Source organism: Bos grunniens, chromosome 21 (genome assembly GCF_055505025.1).
Source record: "Bos grunniens cultivar Pamir isolate PY7600 chromosome 21, Bosgru_T2T1.0, whole genome shotgun sequence".
Lineage (NCBI taxonomy): Eukaryota > Metazoa > Chordata > Mammalia > Artiodactyla > Bovidae > Bos > Bos grunniens.
In genome coordinates this window covers 48,392,190-48,419,987 of record NC_141185.1, presented here as the reverse complement: position 1 = coordinate 48,419,987, position 27,798 = coordinate 48,392,190, and the positions used below count along the sequence as shown (strand labels likewise).

The window sequence follows — 27,798 nt, the reverse complement described above, 5'->3', positions numbered from 1 at the left end:
GCCTGCAATGCAGAACTCAGGTTCAATACCTGGGTTGGGAAGGTCCCCTGGAGGAGGGCATGGCAACTCACTCCAGTATTCTTGCCTGGAGAATTCCATGGAGAGAGGAGCCTAATGGGCTACAGTCCACAGGGTAGCAAAGAGTTGGACATGATTGAGCACTAACACACACACACACCCCAACACAACTGATTTTGAAAAGGTAGGAAAGATGTCTCTGACAAAACTCTAAGTGGTTGTCCCCCTACCTAACTCACCATGGAAAAGTCAGAGATGTGGCTGGCTCAAATAAGAATGAAAATTAGAGCTAAAGATATGAATTTAGACATTTTTAAAAAACTCAGTCATTCAGAAAGAAAGCACACACATCTTAAAAAATATATATGCAATCTTTCATACCATGCATTTTTAAGGAGTGCATAGAAACTCTAAAAACTTAAGCACTGGTTGTGACATATCCTCAATAATACAATGCTTGTTTGAGGAAAATAACAGCCAGCAATTAAACACAGGATTTTCAGCTGAAGCAGCGTCCAAGGCTGTTCTGGAGAACGCCAGCTTCCCCAGGACCCAAGGGGGCTAAGTGCCAAAGCTGCTGGACTCACGTGACCTCGGGTGACCTTGTTCAGAGACGTCACCAAGGTCACATAAGTAAAGCAGCAGGATAACTCAAAGACCCTAGAGACCCCAAAGACTCCCAGAGACCCCAAAATAGGGGTGGTCTCTGAAGTCAATTCTTCAAACCTAAAATTATGTATTAATAGCATAATGGCAGCATCACTATAATCAACAGAGAAACTTCCAGGGGACCATGATGAAGCGGCCCACCCTCGTTTGAGTGGTGAGTTCAGATTTGCATAGACAAGTCTTACTGAACCCAGAGCGGAAAGAGCAAGCACTTTCCCCACTGACAGACCATTGCTGGGGATCTTTCTAAAGGAGATAGGCTATGCCACCATTCTTAGGACCCTTGTGGCCAGAGGCTATACTACCTGCCCCAGACATTGACAAGAGCGTCTGTCAGGGTTCAAGCAAATGCAGTCATGTTTCAACATGTGGTCTGAGCGGCAGGGACTCAGACTCCTATGGTAACAGCCAAGTCACCTCATGAGAAGCTTTTTAGTAAAGCTAAAGCACCTTTAAGCACTTCTGAAAATCTGATCCAGTAGTTTTGAACTATGGCAGATTTATACTTAATATACATATCTATTAAGGATAGATATTTTCCTTGTACCCACAATTTTCTAAAATTCAAAATATTCTCTTTTGCAATCTATTGGGAAGTTGGAGGAATCTAGAGAGATATCTGTAATTATTAAATATCATCATATGTTGATAAAGGACCACAGCTAACACAGAAGAGAATGGACACTTATTTCTTGACTCTCAAATCTTATTCTCCAAGTCCCTGGGGCACGTGGGCTGGAGAAGACAATGAAGAATGAGGTTTTGGACCTTCCTGGTAGTCCAGTGGTTAAGACTCCATGCTCCTAATGCAGGGGGCTAAGATCCCATATGCCGTGAGGTGCGGTCAACTCTGCCCCTACCCCCACCCAAAAGAAAATAGAACAACAAAAAAGAATGAGGTTTCACTGAGCTGCCCCAGAGCTCATCAAACTCAGCAGAAAGAGAACCACCTAAGTGAAATGTCAGCAGAGTTGAGAGGTATATGAGCTAGTGGGTGGTGTGCATGCGTGCTCAGTCACTCAGTTGTGTCCGACTCTTTGTGACTCCATGGACTGTAGACCACCAGGATCCTCTATCCCCAGGCAAGAATACTGGAGTGGGTTGCCATTCCCTACTCCAGGGGATTTTCCCAACCCAGAGATTGAACTCACTTCTCTTGCATCTCCTGTTTTGGCAGGTGGATTCTTTACCACCAGGGCCACCTGGGAAGCCCAATGGGCTATTATCTCTAACTCAGACACAGTCATCCTCACTCTACGATTTACTAACATGCCACCCGGCCAGGGACCACCAATGGCTGAGCCACCAAGGGACACAGGCATGGGCCCGATGGAGCGGGGACCACTTACCAGAAGAACCTCTGATGCCGAGGTGAGTCATGGCAGCGGGAAGGTTGCCCACGCTGTTCCCCACACTCATACTCCCAAAGAGGTGGTCACCGGTGTCCAGGGAGGCTGGCAGTGGTGCCGAGTAGTGAAGGTTGGTTAGATCTGGCAATGACCCCCCAGTGTTCAGGGTTCCCAGGAAGGGGGAGAGGCCCATGTTTTGACCATTGTGTGGGAAAGTGCTGAAAAAAAGAAAGGTTAAGTATTACTTTCTAAAATGCATTTGGCTGCTGGGGAATAGGATGTGTATGATACCTTTCCTTGTTCAATAAAAGCTGTGGGTACCAAAGATCCAAGTCCTCGTGGAGACTGCCTCTTCCTCGTTCTGAGAGTGTGATCTGCTCACCTGTAATGCTAGACTAAAGATGTCATCTATGCCCGCGTTGCAGGAATCTTTTCTAAGACAAGATTAGTTGCGTGCATGTGCTTTTACTGTTTTCCTTTGTCAGCACTTTTTTTTGGGGGGAGTGCAACTGGTTTACAATGTTGCGTTACTCTCTACTGTACAAGGACGTCCAGGAGGGAGGGGATACACATATAGCTGGTTTACTTCACTGTACAGAAGGTTAGATTATTGATGCAAAAGTACTTTGAAAATTGTCAAGCACTGTGTAAGATATGAGACGCTGCTCTGCATTTATTCAATTCTTTTGGTTACATTTCTAAATTATCTTTCCTTCCCCCCCCCCCCAAAAAAAGAATCTCCTGTATCAGCCAGATACCTTCCAAAGTATACTTTTTCCATTAACAGTTTCCATAAACTTTCAAGTGAGAAAGAGATGTGACCGTCCCTTTGTCAGGATCGGTGGCGCGGCTGCTCTGAGCCCAGGCACCAGGCCGAGTGCTGCTGGGAGGATGATGAATGAGCAGAGCGTGTGCAGTTTGAGCAGGAGTACAGTTGGGGGCCCCGCAGGCCAACTGTTTAAATCTTTTAAAGTTATAAATCAAATCAATAAATCTTTAAATGAATTATCTTCTATGTTTCCGTCTTGACAGATTGTACCTTTATAATAGCCTGGAAGGCCAGATTAAAGTTTGGAATTCTCCCACTCCTTGGAGCTCTGTGCTGGAACATGCAGAGAGGCAGCCCCAGCCCGCAGTCCACTGCTTACCTCCCCAGCCCTGTCATGCACTGCAGACCAGGCCTGTGTCTTCCCCAGCCTGGGGACCCAGGTCTGGCCGCTCCCCGCATCCTCTTAGCCCCTTGGACTCCTTACGTCATGGGAGTGGAGCCCTCTGAAGTGTGGGCCCGGGGAGGGGCCGCTGAGCCCATGGCTGGAGGGGCACTGCTCTTAGAGTTCACAGACAGGCTGGAGACAGACAGGTAAGGCAAGCGATTGCAGTATGGCAGGAAGCTCGCTGGTCCAGGACTGATACAAGTGTCACTGGGAACGCAGAAGCAGGAGTCGTGGTTGTGGGGATGGTTGGGGAGGGAGGGTCTTGCGAATCGTGTGACCCTGTGCTCATGGAACAGCCGGCAGCATGGCATGGCCAGGGCGCTGGGCAGAGTGTGGAAGTGGGGGCAGATGAGCGGGCGAGGGAGGAAACAAGGGCGTGATGAGAGGCTGTTCTGGAGAGTGTAGATCAGTGATGGCAGGAGACAGGGAGCCCAGGTGTGAAATGGAGAACCACAGTTTAGAGAGGCCCCTGTAGTTGTGGTGTGGAGGGTTCCTTACTGGGGAGAACCGGTTAGAAGGAACTGTGCGGTCCACATCTGATGTAGGAAAAGAACAGAGGGGGTGAAGAGGAGGAGAGTGGCTGGAGGAGGTGCCCTCAGCCAGGATAGGAGGAAGATGGTGAATGCAACTGAGGGCCCTTGACTCAGCACAGCACACACAGCGGAGCACCTTCCGGGTGCGGCCCACTGGCATCAGGGCCTCAGGAGACTTGGACAAAGCAGTATCTGGAGTATGAGGAAGGTCAAGTTTAGGACGGGGGGATGTGACAGGAGATGGGCCTGGAGGAGGGGGCAGAAAGTACATGAGGCTTAAACTGATGACAAGAAGCCAAGGGAAGGTGCAGAGCACGGAAAGACACACTCATCCTTAGGCCAGACTTGGGGGAGGGTGTAAGAAGCGGGGCCTGGAGGCAAAGAGGTGAGTTATGCTGCTGCTGAGCAGTCAACAAGACATAATGAGAGCGTGGAGGCGGAGAGATAGGGAGAAATTCTGGAGGTGTTTAAGGAAGTGCTCAAGGGCGACTCCTGATTTTCTGGCACAGGGATGGATGGAACCACCCCCACCAGGACGGGAACAGGGAAGCACATGAGTAGACTGGGGACAGGGTAGGTGGTGTGGGTAAGAGGAGGACTTCTGCTGTAGATGCTGAGCTTCGGTAATGTGTCATGGGATGTCTCTCGAGGAACGTTCTGTCAGAACAGTGTGGGAGGGAGCCAGGCCACCGTGGGCCGAGGAACAGACAAAGCAGTAAGGGAGCCTCGAGGGGAAAGCCTTTCAGAAAGTGTGGCTGAGAAGTCTGGAAGTGTGGCTGAGAAGGAGGGAACTAGAAGGGAACGCAAGGTCAGATAGTACTTTTCGGTGCAGAATCCTTAACTGTGATTAATGCAGAGAGAAGACCTAGTAGACAGGGAAAGGTAGAAAACACAGAAGCGGGAAGGATAAGCAGGAGAGAGTCCTCTGGAAGGGCCAAGGACATGGGTAAAGCTATCGGGCGTGAACAGATGGGTCCCTGGGACTAGAAACCAGGAAGGATGGCACGTGGGGCTGGGAGGCATGGAGTGAGGGGCGGGAGGGAAGCTGGGCGTTCATTCCTGCCGCTTCTCTTTTCTTGGTGAAGTAGGACTGGGATCACTGTGGAGGCTTGAAGAGAGAAGGGGAAGTAGGAAAGGGGTCCTTCTGGGGTGAGGAAGGAGGATGATTTAGACTGTAGAAAAGCTGAATGGGATACTTTGTCTTCCAGACAGCTGGTTGCAGTGTTAGGGCCAAGGACTAGGAAATAAACTTGAAAATGCAGAGCTGCTCGCTATGAGGGCAACGGGCTCTCTGACTGGGTGCTCAGAGGGAGGGAGGCAAGGTGAAGGCAGAAACAGCGTCTGGTAGCACAGAGCAGGGATGGAGAAGGTAGCCGTGACAAACACAACCCAGGTTGTCACTGACATTCAAAGTACCTTCCCTCTGCTTGAGAGGAATATACACTGTAACTTTGCATATACAGCTGCTAGAACCACCTCCTGGATCCTCTATTAAGGCAGATGACGTACTCCCTGGTTCAGAACTCTCCGACGAGTCCAGCCTGACTCCGGGTCAGGCTGCACCTGCCTCCATGCTCGGCAGGCACGCGCCTGCTGTTCCCTCTGCCCTTCCCTGCACTGCATCCTGGACTCTGGTCACAGTTCATCATATGAGAGAGGCTCCTGCAGACATCTGTGGTCGCCTTTCTCCTTACTCGGTTTTCTTTTTCCTCACTGGGTTTAACAATACATGACGTGTATTCATTGGCTTGATTGTTTTCGCCTACTTTGCTCCACAGGAGCCTCAGCTTGTTGAGAGCAGGGACCTGTTCTGTTTTGTTCACTGCTCTGCTTCAGTGCCTAGGAGTAGGGGGGTCAATAAACACCAGATGAACAGGAGTCACGGGACAGAATCCTACACCTAGTGTAAGAGCAGGAAAGCAAGTTTTGTCACCTAAGGAACCCTGGTTTCAAAGCTCTCGGGGGCGGGGATGAGGAGTTGAAAGTACGCAGCCCCTTCTGTAATTTAGGCCTGTGGGGCCTCGATCACCCATCTGCCTGAGGATTGAGCCAAAACGAATTCTTGAGAAGAATCTTCAGCCCTCACTGTGGGGATGACCTATACCCCTAGGTGTGCTGGTCTCACCCAGTGGGCCTCCTAGAGGGCATTCTGACTTTCTCAAGAGGTCAACCCTGATCTCAGCTCAGTGGGCTGTTCACTGCATGGGTTTATATTTAACTAGCTGAAAAGAATGCCTGAGCTGCCATTGCTCAGGAGGGTGGGCCCTGAACTCAGTGCTGTTAGACAACAGGGGAGGTGAGAAAGAAGGACGGCCTGAGGTACTACAGCATGAGTTCCTCTGCAGACCGTCAGACCATCTAGAAAGTACACCTGCGCTCAGCTAGGTCATGCAAGAGGCCAGCTTTCAAACCACATGGTTTGGCTTTGGAAAGAGCTGCCGTTCCGAGGTTTTTGTTCCAAGCCTGGGGGGCAGCCCTGAGGGTCACTGGGCCCCCTCCCTGCCCCCCATGCTCTCAGGACCCCACCGTGCACCCCAGGGCTCAGTCCTCTCTGTGAAGACCCCGAGAGAGGGCCCTCCCCATGTCACTCGGTGAGTGCACCTTCACGGGTCTGTCAGTGTGTGGGCCTCATCACCTCTGTTGTCTCCACGTTCTTCCTTGGTCCCATCTCCTCAGGAACGTTTTAATCTTTTAGTACTACACATATTTTTTTTTTGAAAGCTGTCTCTCACATTTTTCAGGGAGTGAAGTTGTATACTTCTGAATACATTAATTAGCTGTTCCACAGAAACTCCTTTTAATATCACAAGTTTTCCTATTTAATCATCTTCCATTAGTTTAAAAAAATGTGGTAAAAATAAAATGTACATAACACAAAATCTATCCCTTTGAGGTTCATGGTTTTGTGGCATTCAGTATATTTGTGCAAACTCTCTTAGGCAACTTCTGGCTCACCAAGCTGCCAGCGGCCCGCGGATTCCAAAGGCGTGAGGCTGGCGGGCTCCCTCAACGCCTGCAGGCCCTGGCTTCCTCCAGTGGGGCTGTTTGTTTACCCAGAGTCGGTGATGTCATTCTCAAACATATTTATGGCAGTTTTACTTTTGCAGTTATGTCATATAATTACTTTGAACAAATGAAATATGAGCATATCAAAAAAGAGCTGTTGTTTTTGTGAAAATTCAGTTGACTTTCAACTCATGTAATGAGTGAAATTTCTCAGTGTTCTCTGATGAAGCAGCGAGACATTCCTTTTGGTAAAACCCTCAGGACGGCCCTGAAACAAGAACTGAAAGAACCTCTCTTACCTGCCACCTCCCACATCACAGGACCGAGGGCGCCCAGACAGGGACTGGATCTGGGGAGAGACATAGGAAGCCGGGCTTACTCACTGTAAAGCCAGATTCAAGATTTTAAAAACTGTCATTGCAGGTATCCTGGGGCTCCAGTCAGTCAAGTGGAGAGCCAGCATATAGAAACAGCATCCTCACAAAGCAGCCGTTTAAGTTTTGACTAGACTTTTCCAGGCATAAGGGAGGCAAGATACTAATAAATTTTCTTAATTTGATGCTTCTAGATGATTCTTTTCTAAATGAATTATTTGCTTATAGAAGGCCAATATGCTTCCCATAGAGCTTTTAAATAGACATTCATTTTTTAACGAGCCTCGGAGGAACAGAAGAAAAAAGAGACATAAACTAGAGTGAAGAAAGAGGAAATTAACATCTGAAGAAAAGAAATATTTCAACTAAAATCTAAGTTGGGGGGATTTCTTTTTTTCTTCCTTGCCTTTTAAAATTCACTTCATCTGGCAGCGCTGGGTCTTAGTTGCGGCTCCCGGGCTCCTCAATCCTAGCCGTGGCACGGGGGACCTTCTAGTTGCGGCATGTGGGACCCAGTTCCCTGACCAGGGAGGGAAGTCAGGGGTGCCCTGCACTGGGAGCGGGGAGTCTCAGCCACTGGACCACCAGGGATGCCCCTGGAGGGTATTTTCAGTTTATTTATTGTCCCATCCCTGCACCTCAATGTCTGGCAACAGGTGCTCAATATACACTGGGTTGGCCAAAAAGCTTGTTTGGGTTTTTTTCCTAAGATGTTACAGGAAACCAAACGAACTTTTTGGTCAACCTAATACATGCTTAAGGAAAAAAAAAAAAGAATCAACCTATTGACTCGTCTCTTCTCACTGAAGTGATTTATGGAGAAGTGTAAATCTGTAACAGCTAAGGGAGATGAGGGGGATTCCCTGGCAGTCCAACACTTAGGACTCAGCGCTTTCATTGCCTTGGTCCTGAGTTCAATCCCTGGTCAGGGAACTAAGATCCTGCAAGCCATGCGGCACAGCAGAGGAAAAAAAGAACTAATAGGGATGAACACCTCTTTCTATAGAGAGTACTTCTTCCCGGTGCTCAGAGGAGACTGGCTGCCACTGACCCCTCTGTGGGGAAGACAGCTGTCCTCTGACGAAGGCCTCCAAAACCACCAGCACCTCCTGTGGAAAAGGACAGTGGGCTTCTCCTGTGTCTAAGTATGTGAATTTTTACATCTCTTTCCCCAAAAAAGACAGAATGTCAAAACATCTTGCTTTTACAAAAGACCTTTCCAGCCCACCCTGATGCTAACGACAACTTTGGTAGACCTGGCAGAAGAAACTGGCCCACAGGAAGCCTGCCCAGGCGGCAGTGGTTAAGCACGAGACAACACGAACAGCCGCAGCACTGAACCACCAGGGAGTGCCCCTCATCCCACTGAGCTCTTACGGACCTGCAGTTCTCCATTGCTCGTTTCTGGGAGAAGAGTTGAGTCAATAGGTTCATTCTTTTATTATTATTATTTTTTAGTGTGTGTGTGTATATATATATATATATATATATATATATATATATATATATATATATTAGGTTGTCCAGAAAGTTCATTTGGTTTCCTTTTTCTCAGGGCTGGGTGGATGGGTTGTTTTCTTTCAGAGGTGGCAGATTCCGTATGGAAGAAAGCCTGACTTGGGTACCACGGGACCCCCCTCTCTTCCACAGCAGGTGGCTTAACAGAGAGGGAGCCATGGTGGAGACAGGGGCAAGTACTCAAAGGTCTTAGAAACTGTTAAACAGAAGACTTCTTTCTGACCTCCAGGTGACTCGGGTCAAATGGGTTTCACTAAAGAAAGGAGTTATCTGGTGAACCAGCCATTATGGACAGAAGCTAGTGACTGGCAGCTGGTGTTGGCTACAAAACAGAAACATCTGCCTCTGACTTGTAACTGGGTTTCAGCACTTCCTATAATATGAGAGAGACAGGAGGGACCAACCAGTCTTTCTGAAAGAGGGAATTCACATGAGAACTAGAAAGTTAAGAGATGGTTGTGCTAATCCATCGATATAATTATGCTTGTTTTATTTGAACCATCATCCCCTAGTATATTCTTCTATCTCTGTCGCCAGACTTCTGCTCTACTTTTTTCCCCCAAATCCTCTCTGGGACTTGACGCTGATCTCTGAAGGGCAAACATGCAGTGACAAGGAGCACAGCTGTCCACCCACCTCCTTGGTCTCCCACAGCTGCTTCGGGAGTGGCTTGGGGACGTTCAGCAGGTTCTCTTCCCTCAGCGGGCCGGGGAAAGACACCACTGAAGGGGAGAAGAAGCACAGTCGCCGTGTTAGAAGGCCCCCCACCGCACCCCCACCTCTGGCCCAACAAATGACCTCTGTGAAAACGGCTGAGTTAACACATATTGACTGTCTACTACAGATGGTGTTTTGAGTGTTACTGTGGGGGATGCATGGGTGAGACGTGAATTCAGCCCCTGAGGATTTCATACCCTACACATGGGAAAGGGTGGCATGTGGATACCCATGTCTGGAAGGAGGATGGGGGAAGGCCCCAAAGGTCGAAGGGCTCAGTGCTGCTCTGGGTGGATCAGGAAGAGCCCAGTCTCTAGGGCTCGGCACTGAGGGCAGCCTTTTAGGGACACAGGAAACGGCCATCCCCAGAGAGAGAGCAATATGAACAAAGGCTGAGAGAGAGTGGAGGCGATGGACAGGCACTGAGTATATAAAGGAGAAGGGTGGGAAGGTCAAGGTCAGGTCAGGGAGGGCCTTGCAAACCTGGTGAGGAGACGATGGAAGAAAAGGGATGAGGGGGGACCCACAAAAACCCAGGAAAGAGGGAATGAGGAAGATAACAAAGAGAGAAGAGGAATATTCCATGGAAGACAAGGTGGCAGTGAAGATGCCTGGTCCTGGGCTGGGTGTGGGGCAGAAAGAGGAGTTGAGAACCCAGATGAGGAAATCTTCTCCAGGGGATCTTCCTGCCCCAGGGATCTAACCCAGGTCTCCTGCATTGCAGGTAGATTCTTTACCATCTGAGTCACCAGGGAAGCCCCTGAAAGATAACATCAGATGACAGGAAAAGTTGCAAGGGCTGCGTGAGATGACTTAAGGCTACTCCTCATGAGAGTCTGGTCACAAGAATATGGCTGGAATGGACTACAGCACTGTAAAGGGGATTGTTTCCTTGGAGAAGTTCATTGCTTTTTGTCACTTCATACCCAAGACTGGCTGTAATTCTTCAAAGAACTCACTGGGGGAATGCAAACAACCTTGCAGCCATCGCTTTATTTCTGTCCTAGTGGATTAGATATTTATTGCTGTTTCAACTTTTCATGATTTTACTCCTGGCCTGAAATGGCCTTCCCAGAAAGGAGTACATAAGATGACGAAAGAGATGTGCACCTCTGGCACAGGAAGCGCCCCATTTATCACAATCCCTGTAAGTCCTGACCCCTGCGGTGTATAAACCTAATTTAGTTGTTCACTTTCAGATTATGAAAATTAAATTTCAGGTTATAAAATTTTAGGGAAAAGAAAACAGTGCCTGGTACTGAACTAATAAATGAGCTGTGTCAGGCCTTCATCTGTCGATGGCTTCCAGAGTCATTTAGTAGATCCCCAACATTAATCAGCTTTATGAAACTCATTATCTTCTATAAGGTTTGCAATTTCACTTTGCAATCACTTTGCATTTTCCTCACATTATTTATATCTTTCGATTACTGGCTCACAAAACTTTCTAAACAAGCTGAGAAAGACAGCTGAGGAAGGAAGGATATTGGAACAACCAATGGCTTAAGTGTCTCATCACTATTCTCATGTGATCACAACTTTTGCTCCCCTGTACAGCCTTGTGACTATGGGACCATGGGGACCCAGATGACAAGGAGCCTTTGTAGTCTAACCACACATTTCCCTTCTCGCGGCTTTGATCAGGGCTGGCCTTAATTTTATAGAGCATCTCAGAAAAGTAAACCAGTCAGCACTTGTCAGCGTTTTTGGGAAGTCCAGAAAACTTGAGTATTAACTAGATCAGATGTTAAGAGGAGGTTATGTACACGACAGTCAGCATCCCACTCAGCACAGGTAGGTGAAATCAGATCATTACCTTCCCCATGCACGTCATTCTCACCATCACAGAAACCTAGTGGGAAAGAAAAAAACACTATTATGCGGTGCTTTCACATTTATTTATTCATGAATTCGTAAATCTTTCTGATTCAAATAGAATTTTGAAAATTCCAAGGCGATTTTGGTATAGTGATGTTCACTCAGATGGCATCAGCATTTATACTAAACTTAAAATTGATAGAACTAACTTCCAACCAGTCCATTCTAAAGGAGATCAGTCCTGGGTGTTCTTTGGAAGGAATGATGCTAAAGCTGAAACTCCAGTACTTTGGCCACCTCATGCGAAGAGTTGACTCATTGGAAAAGACTCTGATGCTGGGAGGGATTGGGGGCAGGAGGAGAAGGGGACGACAGAGGATGAGATGGCTGGATGGCATCACCAACTCGATGGACGTGAGTCTGAGTGAACTCCGGGAGTTGGTGATGGACAGGGAGGCCTGGCGTGCTGAGATTCATGGGGTCGGCAGAGAGTCAGACACTACTGAGTGACTGAACTGAACTGAATTGAAGTCTAAAGTTGGTGCCTGTCTACTTTTCTTTAAAATTATCTCCATCTTTAAAATCTTTTACTGCCTCTGTCCTGAAAGAAGAACAGTTTACAAAGTCTGAGAACCTCTAACCAAATCACGAAGAAAAGAAAGAAGTAATTTAGAGAGTGAAGTAAAAAGGCACAAAGTGTTAGCCGCTCAGTTGGGTCCGATTCTTTGTAACCCCATGGACTGTAGCCCACCAGAATCCCCTGTCCATGGGATTTCCCAGGCAAGAATGCTGGAGTGGGTTGCCATTTCCTCCTCCAGGGGAGCTTCCCAATCCAGGGATTGAACCCACGTCTCCTGCAGCTCCTGCACTGGCAGGTGGGTTCTTTACCACTGAGCCAGCTGGGAAGTCTATACACATACGTGTATCCCCTCTGTTTTGGAGAGATTGTTCTTGCAGTGGAATGTGAGGTAGATTGAAAGGAGAAAGTCTGAAGGCAGGAAGACCAAGTGAAAAACTTCCATAACAGTCCAGGCAAGAAGGAAATAAGTCGGGGTATTTATTGGTAGCGAGGACAGAAAAGAGGCAGCAGGTTTGAGATACACAGCAGGCGTGGAATGAACAAGACTTGGCTACTCAATGGGTGTGAGGGGTGTGGGAATGAGAGTAATTAAAGACAATTAACTCCTGGTTCAGAGTTTCGGTAACTAGAAGGATGATGGTGGCAATAACCGATGTGTTAGCACCAAGTTAATATATAACCAAAATATGTGAGAAATGGAATGTTTCCTACCATATCAGTAAACAAAGGCTGTCACAGTCACCAGCGATTGCAGCCACCAGGGAACCCAGGAAGGAAAAAATACCAGCCCTCAGACTACAGCCACTCCCCATGGTGAGCCCTGAGGAAATTCGGGATGTGAAAACACAGGATACTGGCCCCGGACAGCTGAGATGCATACGAAAGGAAGGATTTCAGTGAGCCCAGACTCTTGCACCTTCCCATACACAGAAAAGCGCTAGGTTCCTTAACCTGGGTTATCTGGTTTTCTTTAATTAACCACAATCTTTTGATGTTCAGACTACCTGCCCTTTGTTGCAAAACTCCTATATATCCTGGCTCCTTCTGTCGCCTCCTTAGAGCAGTCTCTCAAAGCTATCTGAAATGCCATCTCCCGGCTGCAGTCCTCATTTTGCCCAAATAAAACTTAACTCACAGCTCTCACGTTGTACGATTTTTTTCCAACATATCCAAGCCTGGATTTTTACTACTGGATGAAAAATATCAGATGATACAACTATAAATAAAGGGATAAAAATAAAAGGGAACGAGTTGTGAGTGGGTATCCAGAAGCAGAGGAAACATGGATCAGCCCTGCAGGGGACAAACAGCCACGACCAAGGCTCATGTGTGCTCCAAGAAACCTCGCGGACCAGGAGCCACGGAGGGCCGACCTCCTGAACGGAACTGAGACCGCCTTCCCTCTCCTCACCCTCATGCCTGACGAATCGAAAACACCTCCCAGCACAGCCTGGATCTGCTGAACAGAGGTGGAGGCAGGGGGCAGAGTACTTAACCAGAGTGTCTCTCTCAGGAAACCTCCCCATTCTGGGCCCTCCTGCCACCTGCGTGACACCTCTGCCCCCTCTTTAGATCTCAGATGCCTTTGCCATCCCCCTCTTCCTCCTGTCTGTGCAACCAAGGCTCACCTCTCTCTCGTTTGTTTAGTCACTCAGTTGTGTCTGACTCTTTGCGACTCATGGAATATATAGCCCACCAGGCTCCTCTGTCCATGGGATTGCCCAGGCGAGAATATACTGGAGTAGGGTGCCATTTTCTTCAACAGGCTCATTTCTTTCAGGGTTATTTGCATTTTAAGCCTTCATGGTGCTGGTCAAAGGTATAGTATTACCTGTGGTAAGATCACTGGGGTTCAAGGCAGATCTCCTTCCCTGGGAAGGAGCTCAGGGCTGTGTTTCTTAAGGCTGGTGAGACTCAGCCTCTACAGCTCTGGGTGCTAAGAAGACAACCATCATGCCTTGCTCTGCCCTTAGCTCTAGACTACTACTCGAAAGGGCAAGGACCACCCTGGCCCCTTCCTCCACTCGCTAGTGATGAGCAGAGGTGGGTTAGGTACAGTCCTAGACTACAGGGCAGTGGGCAAGTGTCACAGAGTGCCATCAGGCTTACCCATTCAGGGGGTATATGTGTGTGTGTGTGCACGCGTGCATGTGAGTGTGAAATGATAATTAAACTGCACATGCTGCCAGGGAAATGATCAACATTTTTCTTGACAAATTCTGGATAATTAAACAAGAAGAGAGAAATTATAAAAATCTTGCTTGGTTGCATAAAAATCTATTTCTCTCATTTCCATCAACTCTTCACCAGGGATGCCTGTCTCGCAAACTGAATAACCATTATGAGAATTACTAACCATGTATCAGCCTAATGACTGTGTCTTCTTGGGACACAAACTTTTGCTTGTGAATGTATCACAGCTTTCTGCTCATGTAGTTAAGCTGTCAGCAGATGCTCCCTTATGATCTGCTCAGAACCAAAAAAAATAGTGGGAACATTAATTGAGGCTACATCACTATGCTCAGGAAAGATTCCCAGGGAAAAGGCAGTTATTGCTTTCTGCTTGTGGAGTCTAATTCCCAGCTTCAATTATAATTTTTCCCATCACTTTTTAAATCTTTACTTTATTTGGTCGCTCCTATAATAAGAAATACCTTTTTGCAAAGCTAGTCGATATTTTTAAAAGTCTGAAAGGAAAGCAAATGAGAAACTTTCATGAATGACAGGGGGAGAGGGGAAAGACAAGAAACTATTTAAAATAGCTCCCACCAACAGATAGAATTCTCCAGAAATAATTCTGATCCTTGGAGACTTGAGTAATATTTTAAACACACTGGCTTTCCCATGTAAACACGGCCATATTTGGACGTGTTTCTGAGTTCTGCTGCACTTCCAAGGCAACTGAAGCAGGGACATGGTTCAGACGTCCAGGCTGGAGGTCGGCCTGCCTTCCACAGCTGTCAGATACCGGGGTACAAACACAGCGGGCTCAAGCTGCTGATGTGAAAAGCAGGGACCCTGGGACTCTGCTCCAGGATTTCCTTCTTTCTTTCTGCTTTCCCTATGGCTCCGTTGTAGGATCAACGCTGACACTCTGTTGCTTTTCTTATTTGTCCTCACTCACGCCTTCTGACACTTCACACCTCTTCCCTTGCAGGCAACATCACTCTTAGGGTAAATACTTCACTTGATTAATCACTTGCTTTAGCTATTTTTCTTCCTCTCTGCATGCAGGCCTCCAAGTCTTGTTACTTAGGATTTCCTTGTTCCCTCTAAGCTTTTAGGCTTTTCTAGAGAAGCACAGACTTTAAACAGAGGGCAACACGAATACAGGCATGGCAGAGGCAGAAAGGCAGCTCTTTCTTGGGAATTCCAGATCGAAGTCTAACCGTCTGGTTCCCTCCCAATCCAGGGAGACTAAGACCTTGCTGCACCTTTCTTAGGCTTATATATTCTCCCCCTCTCTTTTATTTTTTATTTTTTTTGACCATGCCATGTGGCAGACATGTAGCCTGCCAGGCTCCTCCATCCATGGAATTCTCCAGGCAAGAATACTGGAGTGGGTTGCCATTTCCTCCTCCAGGGGATCTTCCCGACCCAGGGGTCAAGCCCACGCCACCTGTATCTCTATATCACAAACGGATTCTTTACTGCACTGTGATTGGAATCTGATCAGATTTGGGTCATTCTGGAAGCAGATGGCATGACTCTTTCCCCTACTCCTGGTCACCCTGGGGAGGCGGGACAATGACCTGCAGCAAAGTGGGCAACAGGTGAGCTCCCACTCCTCTGGCCCCGGGGCTGGCCCTGCCTGCAGGGCTCCCGCCGTGGGGGCCACCCTGGGCCAGGGCTGCTGGCCACTCGGGGAGTCAGTGTCCCTCTGGGGTTTGGTCTGAATAGACATGGCCCCCCAGAGAGAAGCCACTTCCTCTTATCAGGAGGAAAGGTGGTATCCACCTCCCTGTGTCACTTCTGCTTTTATTTCTCAGTTTGTCCAGATCCTGGCTGGAAAAAGGGCTTTCAGAGAACCCGACATAACACTGGACTGGGAAGACAGGAGACTGCAAATAAGGAGACCAGTTAGAAAGTTGCTGTGAGTCCCTGTAAAACTGATGAGGACCTTACAATGGGAGAGTGTGGAGGACACAAAGTCTGAGGGCCGAGAGACGCCAAGGAGGACCTGCAGAGAAAGAGGTGGGAGGGAAGGCCCACTCTCACCTCATCACGAGCACACACACACCTCCCTGGCCAGGAGCTGTTCTCTGTGGAAGAAGAGCCAGGGAAAGGCACATGGTGTAAGCTTGTCTCTCCCCCTGCTCCCCGAGGACAGAACAAGACGGCGCAGTACTGGCTGGCATCCAGCCTACGTGTCTTACCCACGTACGAGGCAGGCCAGGCCGACTGGCCCCCTCCTCCATAGGGGTCCTGGGGCTTGGTACTCAGAGCGCTGGTGTGAAGAGCAGAGTCAGAATTGGTCCTAAGGGGGAGGAGGGAGAGAGAGAGTCTGGCTGAAAAATCCATTTTTTCCTTAGTGAAAATGCAATATTCTTTCCTGAAAATTACCAACGGGAGAGAAAGCAGGAATAACCGATTTACAATCATCCATAAAATGAGGGGTTTGGACCTACCTGCAGTCCCTTACAACATCAGCCTCTGAGGATGACCCACACCCAGAAGACAGCAATTTGTACTTGTGAGATTTCACACTTTGAAGCTAGTGGTGTAACGATATGGTTCAACAAGGAAGACACTGGATTCATGGCTTTCTTTAAGAAACGTTCCATCTTTCCTCACAACTCAGAAGATGGCTGTGGCCAATATATTCTCTGCAGCTGGGCTAGATCTTCTCCATCTGGGAATAACTCCTCCCCTAGGAAGGATCACCAAAGCAGTGGCTTTCCAGCCCTTCCAGGGAGAATACAAGGTCGGGGCGATTTTCAGAATAACCCTGATGTGTTCCCTGCCCTTTCACTCTTGCCCTCACGAGCACAGCGGTTTTCCAAGAGCCTTGGGACGTGCAGTGTCAGTGCAGACAGCGCACAAGCAGAGGATCGAGCTGTCTTCAAGAGACACATAAAGGGGACAACGCCTCTCTTCTCAGTGATTTACTTTGTTTCAGAAAATATAACTGTGCTTACAAAAATATGATTTATGTTGACATAAATGAGTTTATTTATGAGTAATGAGTTTATTACTGCTATTTCTAAGTGTATTAATAAGTATCTTCTATAAATCTCTCAATTTAATTTCCAATATCAATAGCTAAATACAAACAAATGTATCCACACGAACAAACACTGTTAGAGGGCCTCAGTGGTTTTTAAGATTGTGACAGAATCATAAGACAAAAATTGGGGGAACTGTTGAACTACAGCAAATTTCTGAAATTCTCCCAGACAGTTGCAGTTTACATGAAGCTTTGACTCCAAGAGACATTATTTACTTGTCTCATCAAGGGACAAACTGCCAAAAAAGAACTTGTGTGAGGCTTCAAATTAGCCTAAAATGCTTCTCTGTGGGCTGTTTCAGGTGATGCCTTCTGCAGCCACTAAGCCCCGTGGCTGGACTGTGGACCATGGCTGGGTTGGGTTTACACAAGGGACAGGCAGTTCAGAACCAGGATGAAGCAGCAGCAAAAGCAAGGATTCTGGGACCGGGGAGCCTTGGGTTCAGATTCAAAGAGACTCAAGAGAATATCAATCAAATGCAGAGAGACAACTGGGGAAATGTGAATACAGACCGGGTATTAGATAATATTAGGAATTATTGTTAATTTTGTTACGTGGCATAATGGCATTGCGTTATATTGTTGTTGTTTTTCAAAGGTTCCTATCAGCCTTATAGTGTTAGAGATATCTGCAGGTGAAATACTCTGGCTGGCTGGTGGTGGGATAAGGGTGGGAAGGGAGGAGGTAGGGGTAGACACAGAAGCTAAAAGATGGGCACACGGAATTCTTGGAATGCTTTTCCCTTTTGTGTATGTTAAAATTTTGCACTGAAAAAAATTTTTTTTTAATCCCAGTTCCATCACATATTAGCTAAGCAACCTTGGACAAGTCATTTGTAACTTCTTAGAACAGAAAGTCATACTCATTCTTGTAGAATGTGATCAGGATTGAACAAAGTGACTTAAACACTGGGGTCAAGCTTGAAGTGATGGTTTAATGTGGTTATTGAACGCTTATGCTTCCTTGTGTTTCTTATGCATCTTATTTAATCCTTGCAACCATCGCTTGATGTAGGTACTGTTATCTTCCTTTTTCCAGATGAGTAAACTGAGACACAGAGAAGCCATGCAACTTGCTCAAGGACACAGAGTAGGAGGCAAACTGTCATTCACTCAGACTTCATGTTCTCACAGCTACATTGTCCTGAGCAGACGTTCACTACACGGTGGGAGATTTAGGTTGCTTCTTTTTAACACTTCGTATAAACACAACCCATTGATATAAGAGTACTCTTGCAAACAGATGATAGATTAAAAAGCAGCAGGATCAACAGGGTGATTTGCCTTCTTTAAAGTTTATTTCTACTAGAAAACAAGCTATGTACCTGTTGAGTGCAGATGTTAGCCTGAACCCAGGGTGCTTCTCTTCCTTCCAAGGAGGCTGCTGCCTTTAAAAACCAGAATAACATAAAAAGAAAAGAAGTTCAGTCCACAAGGAGAAAGGGAAACCTCAGGCCTGGGTTTGAGAACCAGCCCTTCTATTCACTCAGCTGCACAGCTGCTCTCTCCAGGTCCTGTGATTTCTCCCTTCTATGATAAAAACTATCAGAAATTCATGCAAATAGGGCAAGCAAATGAGCCAGCTGGGCATGCAAGGAGGTTTTTGGTCTTTTTTTTAAGCAGCAAACAAGCACTTTTGAATGCCTTTCGAAATATTTCAGATCCATAACCAAATCCTCTCTGGGGATGTGAGGCCTTATTCCAGATGTGTGAAAAACTACCCCTCATCACATCCCCCGAGTATGTGCATAGGGGATGCCTGGCAAACCCTGATACAGAAATGCCGCACTCTTCTACAGAGGTCCATAAAGAGGAACGTAACTGCTACAGTAATCCAATGTTTGAAAATATTAATCTAACTAATCCTCATGCTCTAGAAAGCATAGGACATTTTTCTCTTAAATACAAATTTTTTACAATCTCAAATTGGAAAAATCTTTTTATGATTTAATTAAAGAATCTGCCTGCAATGAGGGAGACCCAGGATCGATTCCCGGGTCAGGAAGATCCCCTGGAGAAGGGAATGGCTACCCACTCCAGTATCCTTGCCTGGAGAATCCCCATAGATAGAGGAGCCTGGCGGGCCACAGTTCATGGGGTTGCAGAGAGTTGGACATGATGGACTGCCTAACGCTTTTATGACTTAAAATAAGATACTGTGTTTATTCTACAATCATGGATCCCAAGATTCTTAAGGGTTGCTGAAAACCTACTTGCAGTAGGGGCCTGCTGTTATCCATCTTCATACCTGCCTTTCCCAGGTCCTGACTACATTATCCACAGTAAGTGCTGTCAGTATCTGCCCCAAGAATAGATGGAGAATGCACTTCAATCCAGGGAGCTAAAATTTTTCAACATGTCCATTTCAAATGCCTCTTAAATCTGACCAGGTGATCTGAAAATGATATCATGCATCCACTGGATGTAACAATCTTTTCAGTTAACTCTATATTCTGTCACCTCCAGTACTATTCCAAAAAATACTCAATTTGGGGGTATATATTCTCTACATATAAAAATACTCAAAGAGACCCTAAATCAAATCCACTATGCAAATTACAGTTTTAGGAGCTTACTATGGCCTCTGTTTCTTTCAGTAGCTTACCATGACACCTTTATATATTTAAATATAATAATACCAACTCAGACTATTATGTTGGTCAATGTATTCTGAATGTGTTTCTATTTGGTCTTTAAAATGAAGACCCAGATTGATTTAAATAACTTTTAATTTTAGACTTTCATATAAGCCCATGATTATATGTGGAGAGACTTAAGTTTTATAAGAGAAAACAAGAGTCTGTGCTTTAGATTAGAAATTTCTAAAATGACCTCTGAGGCGGGTAAAATAAAGTGAGACTGTCCAAGCACAGCACACGCCCATCATATCTTTGAAAATATGACTTGCTTACCTGGGCCAACTTTCATCCAGGGGCTGTGAGGCGTAATTTGCTCCAAGCGTGCTACCATCGAAGTAGAAATTTCAATCAAGGAAAACCCAGATGAAGGGGAAGTTGAGGCAGAACTAAGAGGCTGGAGTCGCGTGGAGTTCCACTGCTGAGTTTTCAGTTTGTATCTTTATCTCTATACCCGACAGCTCTTCCTCCTACTTCGGCTTATCAACTTCCTCTGGAAAAGTCCATTCCTCTATCTCCTAACCAGCACCATCTTTGCGTGATTCACGTGGGGTGTTTCTTTTTTTTTGCGAGCCCAAGCTCTTTTACTTCCAAGGACTGCCCGCACCCCCATCCGAAACCTGGTTTGGCTGTCGCTCTGTGTGGGCCTCCCTGTCCACAGAAGGTACCCACACCCAGCACTTCCATTCAAGGTCACTTAACCCCTGTGACTAGTTCAGGGATGGACTCATGATACAAACAGGGGAAGAAAGGACTATCCCCAGCGGAGGTGGTGAGCTTGGGGACCATGTGGGCCTGGGTTTCTCTCCCTGGAAGTCAAGGTAGAGGTGGCACCCCCCCAGATACTGAGTCTCAGTGCTACTGTACGGATCCCTGGATCTAGCCCTCTGGGCTTCTAGTAACATAAGCCAATAAATTTCTTTTTTCTTCAAGTTGAGGGTTCCTGTTTCTTATAACCCAAAGAGAGCTACATTAGGTTTATTGAGAAATGTGAACTTCCTTAGATGGTCAGGTGGCCTGTTTTATGGATTCTATATTCTTCACTGGGTCTAGCCTGCCTTAGAACACATTCCAGATGAAATGGAAACAGGGAAAAACAGATGGGATGCTATACTATATGTGCTGAGTACAATAGAGCTGTTTGGTTAATTTAATTATACTCATAGAATACCTTCTCAAAACATTCTAAGTCATATTATTCTCCTGTGATCTTCGGTGATTCTGTATAAAAGAAGCCATCACCATCTAAGGCTCAGGAGGTAGTGGGGGCCTTGATGGAGAAGAACTATCATGCAGGCAGAACCTGGCATTAGTAAAATATGGACACTGATGAACTCTTAAGGAAATGTTTCCTCTGCCAGAAGCACTACGATCACAAGTTTCACTTCCTGTGTACTAGTGTGGTCATGTCTAGTTACCTTCTTTCTGAATCTGAATCTTAGTCAATGCAATAAAACAGAGGTGCTTTCAGAAGAGAGACCAGACGCTTCTTCAACATTAACTATTAGGCTATGCAGGAGACATAAGAGGCGTGGGTTGGATCCCTGGGTCCGGAAGATCCCCTGGAGGAGGGCATGGCAACCCACTCCAGTATTCTTGCCTGAAAAATCCCAAGGACAGAGGAGCCCAATGGGCTACAGTCATGGGGCTGCAAAAAGTTAGACACAACTGAAGCGACTTTGTACATATGCATGCATGCAAAGTACAGGTCGGAATGGACCACAGTAGGGGACAGAAGAGGAAAAGGTGAAGAAGAAACAAGAACGTCTCTGAGAGGAAAAACGGCGGTATCTTAGTTGGCAGAACCACTAGGGAGAAGGCACTGGACTTTTCTCTTTTCAGCAGATTTTAATGAACCTCTGTCCAGAAATACTTAATTCTGAAGCAGAAATTTACCACTTCTCTCAGGACACTGCCACCTTTAAAGTCATTAAGTCCACTTGTCTAGAACCTGTAAACAAATCAGAACACAGTGGTGTATTAGTAGTACAACGATCAAACATCGATCATTTCAATGTTGAGGAGTAGGTCGGCATGTTAGCCTTTCTGATGTATATCAACAACATGGAAACGTGGTGAATTTCTGAAATTTTAATATGACGGGGCTGAGGCATCAAAAGTTAAAAGATGTGACCTCTGAGCTCTCTCAATTCTCACCATTCATATCTCACTTAATGGGTATTCAAAACCCAACACCTTATTGGCATCAAGAGATGCCCTAATGTTAGCGATCACTTATGTCAGTTGTTCTTGCTGTTGTTCAGTCACTAAGTTGTATCCAACGCTGCGACCCCGTGGACTGTGGCCCACCAGGCTCCTCTGTGCATGGGATTTTCCAGGCAAGAATGCTAGAGTGGGATGCTATTTCCTTCTCCGGGGGATCTTCCTGGACCAGGGATTGGTACATGTCTCCTGTATTGGCAGGCAGATTCTTTACCACTAAGCCACCAGGGAAGCCTACTCATGTCAGTGTGTGTGTGTGTGTGTGTGTGTGTGTGTGTGTGTGTGTGACTCAGTCATGTCTGACTCTTTGTGACTCCATGGATTGTAGCCCACCAGGCTCTTCTGTGCATGGGATTCTCCAGGCATGAATACCGGAGTGGGCTGTCATTTCCTTCTCCAGGGGGTCTTCCCAACCCAGGGATGGAACCCAGGCCTCCTGCACTGAGGCGGGTGCTATACTGTCTGCTTTACTGCCCCTCATGTCAGTAGCTTACAGCTAAATTCAACAGAAGCAGCTTAGAAAACGCTTATTTGCTCTTCTGAAGATCTGAGAAAACTTTATTCAGGTGGCTTTAATCACTCCACAGTACTAACATGCCATGAAGAACATCCTAAATAGACAGAAAAAATACCCTTATTTGTAAACTAGAATTTACCATTCAATTCAATGAACATTTCTAGAACGCCTGCGAGTTGCCAGGAAACAAACAGAAGAGCAGCCTAGGTGACAGGGAAATCAAGTCAGATTAGCCCCTCATCCGTTACCACCTTGAAAGAAAGGGAAAGTGATAGTCACCCAGTTGTGTCCCACTCTTTGTGACCTCAAGGAGCTTGCCAGGCTCCTCTGTCCATGAGATTCTCCAGGCAAGAATACTGGAGTAGGTTGCCTTTTCCTTCCCCAGGGAATCTTTCTGACCAGGGATTGAAACTGGGTCTCCTGCATTACAGGCAGATTCTTTACCATCTGAGCCACCAGGAAAGCCTCCATCACCTCAGTTAAACCTAAGTCAAAAAACAATCTACATTATAATGGATCTTTTGATTTATCCCCCTGTGCGCTGCTTTTCAGCTCCTTTTCGGGCTCTTCCTCTTCTGCCTTCAACCCTAATGGTCCCAGAGTTTCTATGGCCTCACAGTCTCTCAGCCCACATCCGCCTGCATTGCTCTCAAAAGCATGTGATGGGGAGAACAGCTCGGTTTCGTGGGTACCATGTAGAGTGGGAGCAGGGTGGGAGGCTGGAGAGAGATTCCGGGTGCAGCCACTTTGGGAAGAGCACCTGAGGAGACTCTGAGAGGCAGCCCCCCTCCTCTGTCCTCCATTCTTGCCTTGCTCAGTCCCATCCATGTCTTTGGCTCCATCCATCACCCACAGTCCAGTAACTCGTGAATCCATACTTCCAGCTCGCCACAGTTCTCATGAACTCCAAGCCCACCCTTCCCACTGCCTTACTCAGCTTCTCCACCCCCAGCATCCCAAACTCTACCTCCAACCCCACTCGTCACGCTGCCTCTCCTCTCCTCATCGTGCTCCAGTCCATCGTAAGTAATGCAGGGCGCCCTCCACCCAGGCGCTCAGGTGGAGATGTTGGTCACCCTGGGCTGTTCTCTCTCCCCAGGCCCTGCGGCTCTGTGGAGGAGAATCCTTCCTCCACGTTCCCGACCCAGTCCACCCAAGGGACTCCTGTTCCTTCTCAGCTCAGATAACGTTAGAGGGGAAGGCCTCAGTCACCGAGAACGTTCTGCCCTTCTGTTGATGAGACAGGACATCTGTGGCCCATTTCCCTGCACGTGGGTGGGGTCAGTGAGCCTCAGAAACCCCACACAAGACCCACCCTGTCTCTTCCCCAGGCTCCCTAGTCATGGCTGCATGGCCCAGTTCTTCTTTTGGCTTCCTGTTCCCATGCGGGAAGGGCACCTGGGGCAGGGCTCAGGAACTGGGGCAGGGCTCAGGAGCAGCCTGGGGCGCCAGGCTCTCTCTTCCCCTCTGGAACTCCGTTTTCTACTGGGGCTGTGGGGCTGGCCTGTGGTTGTCCACGCTGCTGGCAGGGTTCCTGAACTCTAGGTCTGCTTAGTAGAACCCACATTCACTGAGACAGGTGTCAGGGCTGGATTTAGTATATAAAACCAGTCACCATTTGGTTCCTTCCTAGTTTCTTAACCATGTCTTCACCATCACTCAACTTCCTCTGGTCCTCTGGCTTCCAATGACGTCCTGCTACAACACATCTGCACGTCAAACATGAAGGGAGGCACGGGAACAAGATCTTTCTTGGTCCTTGTGTGTATGAAGATGTCTTCCTGTTTCCCTCAGCACACGAGTGACGAACGGGAGATGGGTAGAATTCTGAAGTCTGACTCTTTCCCCCTTAAAACTCTAAAAACTTGCACTCCCTTTGAGACGGAAATCTTTAATGGGTGATAGGTAAAAACTGGGTTTAGTGATCAAGTAAGATTTGGAAACTCTGGGTTAAAGTTTCTTAACTGCCGGGCTTCTCACAGCCCTAATATAAAACTGTGAAGCTTCCATAAGAGACATAGTCCAACATGTCTCAAATACAACAGGCGGTGCCCTTTGAAGAAACAGTTTTGTCCTATAAACCAATGTTCTAACATTTTCATCTCCTTGTATGAACAGAACCAAAGCAAGGCCTGCTCCAAAGAGGAAAGCCACTCCTAGCTTTAGTGGATCTCAAGGTGGTCTCATCATGACCATTCATTCTAGTTTTCCAGATGCAACACACGCTCCAACCTTGCTGGCAATATAAGTAAGAAAATGTCTAGACGTTTGTTTTTCTCTCTTCCTAAAAACACATCTCTTTGAGAGGAAGGCACTTCTATGAGTCACTAGTGTGTCGTCCTTCTCTTCTATGTACAACCCTCAGGTCTGAGATCATATGACAAATAAATATGTAAATTTATGTTAATTGTTTGGAAACTCAACAGGATGGTGTCTGGGGTACACGTTTGCCCCTTCGAGGAGTGAGAAGGGCTGCTGAGGGCACAAGCAGCTGCAGGAAGGCGGGAGGGCCTCCCTCTGAGTTCTCAAACCCAGACCCTGAGTCGGGGACCAGTTAGCGCCTTGCCTCTGTCCTGAGTGTGGCCTGGACTGGAGCTCAGCTGGGCAGCGCCCTGGTCTCTGCCTGTGGTGGCCCCATGCCCATGGCAGAGCGCAGAGCCCAGTGCACCAGCCTTCTCTGTGACCATGGCCGCCCACCAGAGGAGGAATGCCCTGGTGCCGGTGCTCTGCTGCTTGTGTCTGGCCACACTGTTAACAGTGTTCACTGTATTTGCAATCACTGTATCATGAAACCGACCCCTTCCTAAGCCAGTGTACCCGCGATCTAAAATAACACCCAAGCCAAGAAACAGCTAGAGTAAGAAAATTCTGGGTACACGTCTTCTCTTTGTTCTAACAAAGATTCAAACCACTGTTAATCCTTTCAAATGATAAAACTTCATTCAGGAGGTAATAGACTGGTGAGAAAGGCAACCATTTTAAGCAAATTATCACAAAATAAAATGAATGCAGGCCATGAAAGGAAAGATGGCACTGCAGCCCTCTTCCCCATCTTTTCTACATATTTTAATATCTTCAACATAAAATCATTCTACTTTTACATTTTACTAGGAGCTCAAAGGAGAAGGCAATGGCAACCCACTCAAGTACTATTGCCTGGAAAATCCCATGGACAGAGGAGTCTGGTAGGCTGCAATCCATGAGGTTGCTAAGAGTCGGACTCGACTGAAGTGACTTAGCAGCAGCAGCAGCAGCAGCAGGAGCTCAAAACTTTGGCCACCTGATATGAAGGTCCGACTTACTGGAAAAGACCCTGATGCTGGGAAAGACTGAGGGCATGAGGAGAAGCGGGTGACAGAGGATGAGATGGTTGGATGACTTCATCAACACAATGGACGTGAGTCTGAGGAAACTCCAGGAGACAGGGAAGGACAGGGAAGCCTGGCGTGCTGTAGTTGATGGGTTGCAGAGTCAGACCTGACTTAGGGACTGAACACAGGAGCTCAAGGTCCCTTGATTCCTCAAAGGAGACTCACTGTTTATTCATGGGCAGACTTACACTAAATAACTCTTTTAAGTCAGCAGATGTCCAGTCCTGGGACCCCCATTAGGTGCTTGAGAGAGAGATGCCTCACGGTGTGTGAATCAGATGTGTACTGTCTGATGAAAAACTCTAATTCATCTATATATTTATTTGGTTCCTGCTTCTCCTCCCCTTAGGAGGTGATCTGCTTTGCAGCTGCTCTCATGAGTTGACCTGGATACATGGTCAAGTTATACAGCCTACGACTTACTACCTGAAAGGAGACAGTAGCCTGCACATACAGTGAAGTCTCCCTCTCTAGCACTTTACACAAGCTATTCCCTCTGCCTGAAACATTCCCTCCAGGGGTGTCTTCCTCTCTATCACTTACAACCACCTGAAATTATTTTGCTTTGATAATTTTTTTTAACCTGTTTGCTGTCTGACATCGCCCACTCAGGAAGGCAGAGACACCGCTGTCTCTCTCACCACGGAGTCCCCAGTGCTTAGAAGATGAGTACCTGTGCAGAAAACGGGTTGTGTGAAAACACCTGTTCAATAAATAAAAACACTGTCCTCTCACATGTTACCTAGCCTTCAAGCCTCAGGTTTTCCTCCAGGATGCCTTCTCCATCCCCCAGGACTGGTTCGGGCTGTGTGGCTGAGTGTGCACAGCCTCCAGGCGGTGGTGCCTGCAGTCGCCACACTGAGCCTCTCCCGCTAGACTGAGAGCGACTAGAGGCCAGAAGTGCATGATTCTCTGCCGTGACACCCACAGAATGTAAATGGCGCCCGGCACCAACTGTTTTTAAGTGAATGACCATTTTTCTCTGTTGCCTTTCCTCAGTCTCCTCCTCTTCTAGATAGTCTTCTAGTTTTAAAAGCTATGAGAGCTTCCCTGGTGTTCTAGTGGTTAAGCATCCACCTTGTAATGCAGAGGACACTGGCTCGATCCCTGGTTTGGGAAGATCCCACATGCTGCAGGGCAACTAAGCCCACGTGCCACAACTACTGGCTCCCGTGTGCCTAGAGCCTCTGCTTTGCAACAAGAAAAGCCACTGCAAGGAGAAGGCTGCGTACTGCAACTAGGGAGGAGCACCTACTTGCTGCAACTAAAGAAAGCCCTCTCAACAACCAAGACCGAGCACAGCCGGAAAAAAAAGCTATGAGACAGCTGTATTTAAAATGAATAACCAAGGACCTACTGTACAACCCAGGGAACTCCGCTCAGTGTTATGTGGCAGCCTGGATGGAAGTGGGGGTTGGGGGTAGAACGGATACATGTATATGTATGGCTGAGTCCCTGCACTATCCACCTGAAGCTATCACAACATTGTTGGCTCTCTGGCTATAGCCAATACAAAATAAAAAGTAAAAAAAACACAATAGCTGTGAGGAGGACTTTCCTGGTATTCCAGGTTAAGATTGCATACTTCCAGTGCAGGGGGAGCAGGTTCAATCCCTGGTGGGGGAATTTAAGATCTTGCAAGCAGCAAGGTGCAGCCAAAATAAAATAAAAATTTTTTGAATTAAAAAGCTGTGAGTATATGCATATATTTAGACTATACTTGTTGTAAAAAAAGATCTGAGGTAGCCATAAATATGTCTATATGTATTAAAATATTTAGAGAGAACATCTCTGAGAGAAAGAGGGAACTGAGAAATTAGGAAAAGACAAAATGTTAGTCACATCAAGCAAAGAAATACACTAAGTCTTTTACTAGAAAATTCCAAGCAATTTAGACAATGGTTTGATGGACAACCACCTACCTGAGTGTGAATTTGCTGAAGAACTGCCTCCATTCTCATTTCCCTTTTGCATTTCTATCTAAAAGTTATGATACATTCCAGAAAGGAATTTGAGGGATGTGTTGGT

The 27,798-nt window shown here is 46.9% G+C and overlaps 1 protein-coding gene across 4 annotated transcripts in view; it reads right to left on the bottom strand.

Annotated features, from left to right (window-relative positions):
• CRTC3 (CREB regulated transcription coactivator 3) overlaps nt 1-27,798 on the bottom strand; it is a 96,048-nt gene that overhangs the window by 12,694 nt on the left and 55,556 nt on the right. For 2 of the 4 annotated variants that reach the window (XM_086364468.1, XM_086364469.1), the window contains exons 4-10: nt 19,936-19,997; nt 18,349-18,411; nt 16,173-16,273; nt 11,215-11,250; nt 9,318-9,403; nt 7,089-7,138; nt 2,037-2,254 (exon numbers count right to left, since the gene is read on the bottom strand). In XM_086364468.1, coding sequence (XP_086220594.1) covers nt 2,037-2,254; nt 7,089-7,138; nt 9,318-9,403; nt 11,215-11,250; nt 16,173-16,273; nt 18,349-18,411; nt 19,936-19,997 — 616 coding nt within the window. Of the gene's footprint in view, nt 1-2,036; nt 2,255-7,088; nt 7,139-9,317; nt 9,404-11,214; nt 11,251-16,172; nt 16,274-18,348; nt 18,412-19,935; nt 19,998-21,555; nt 21,611-22,538; nt 22,598-26,353; nt 26,444-27,692; nt 27,751-27,798 lie in introns of those variants that run through there. The other 2 variants (XM_086364466.1, XM_086364467.1) reach the window with 2 other exon arrangements.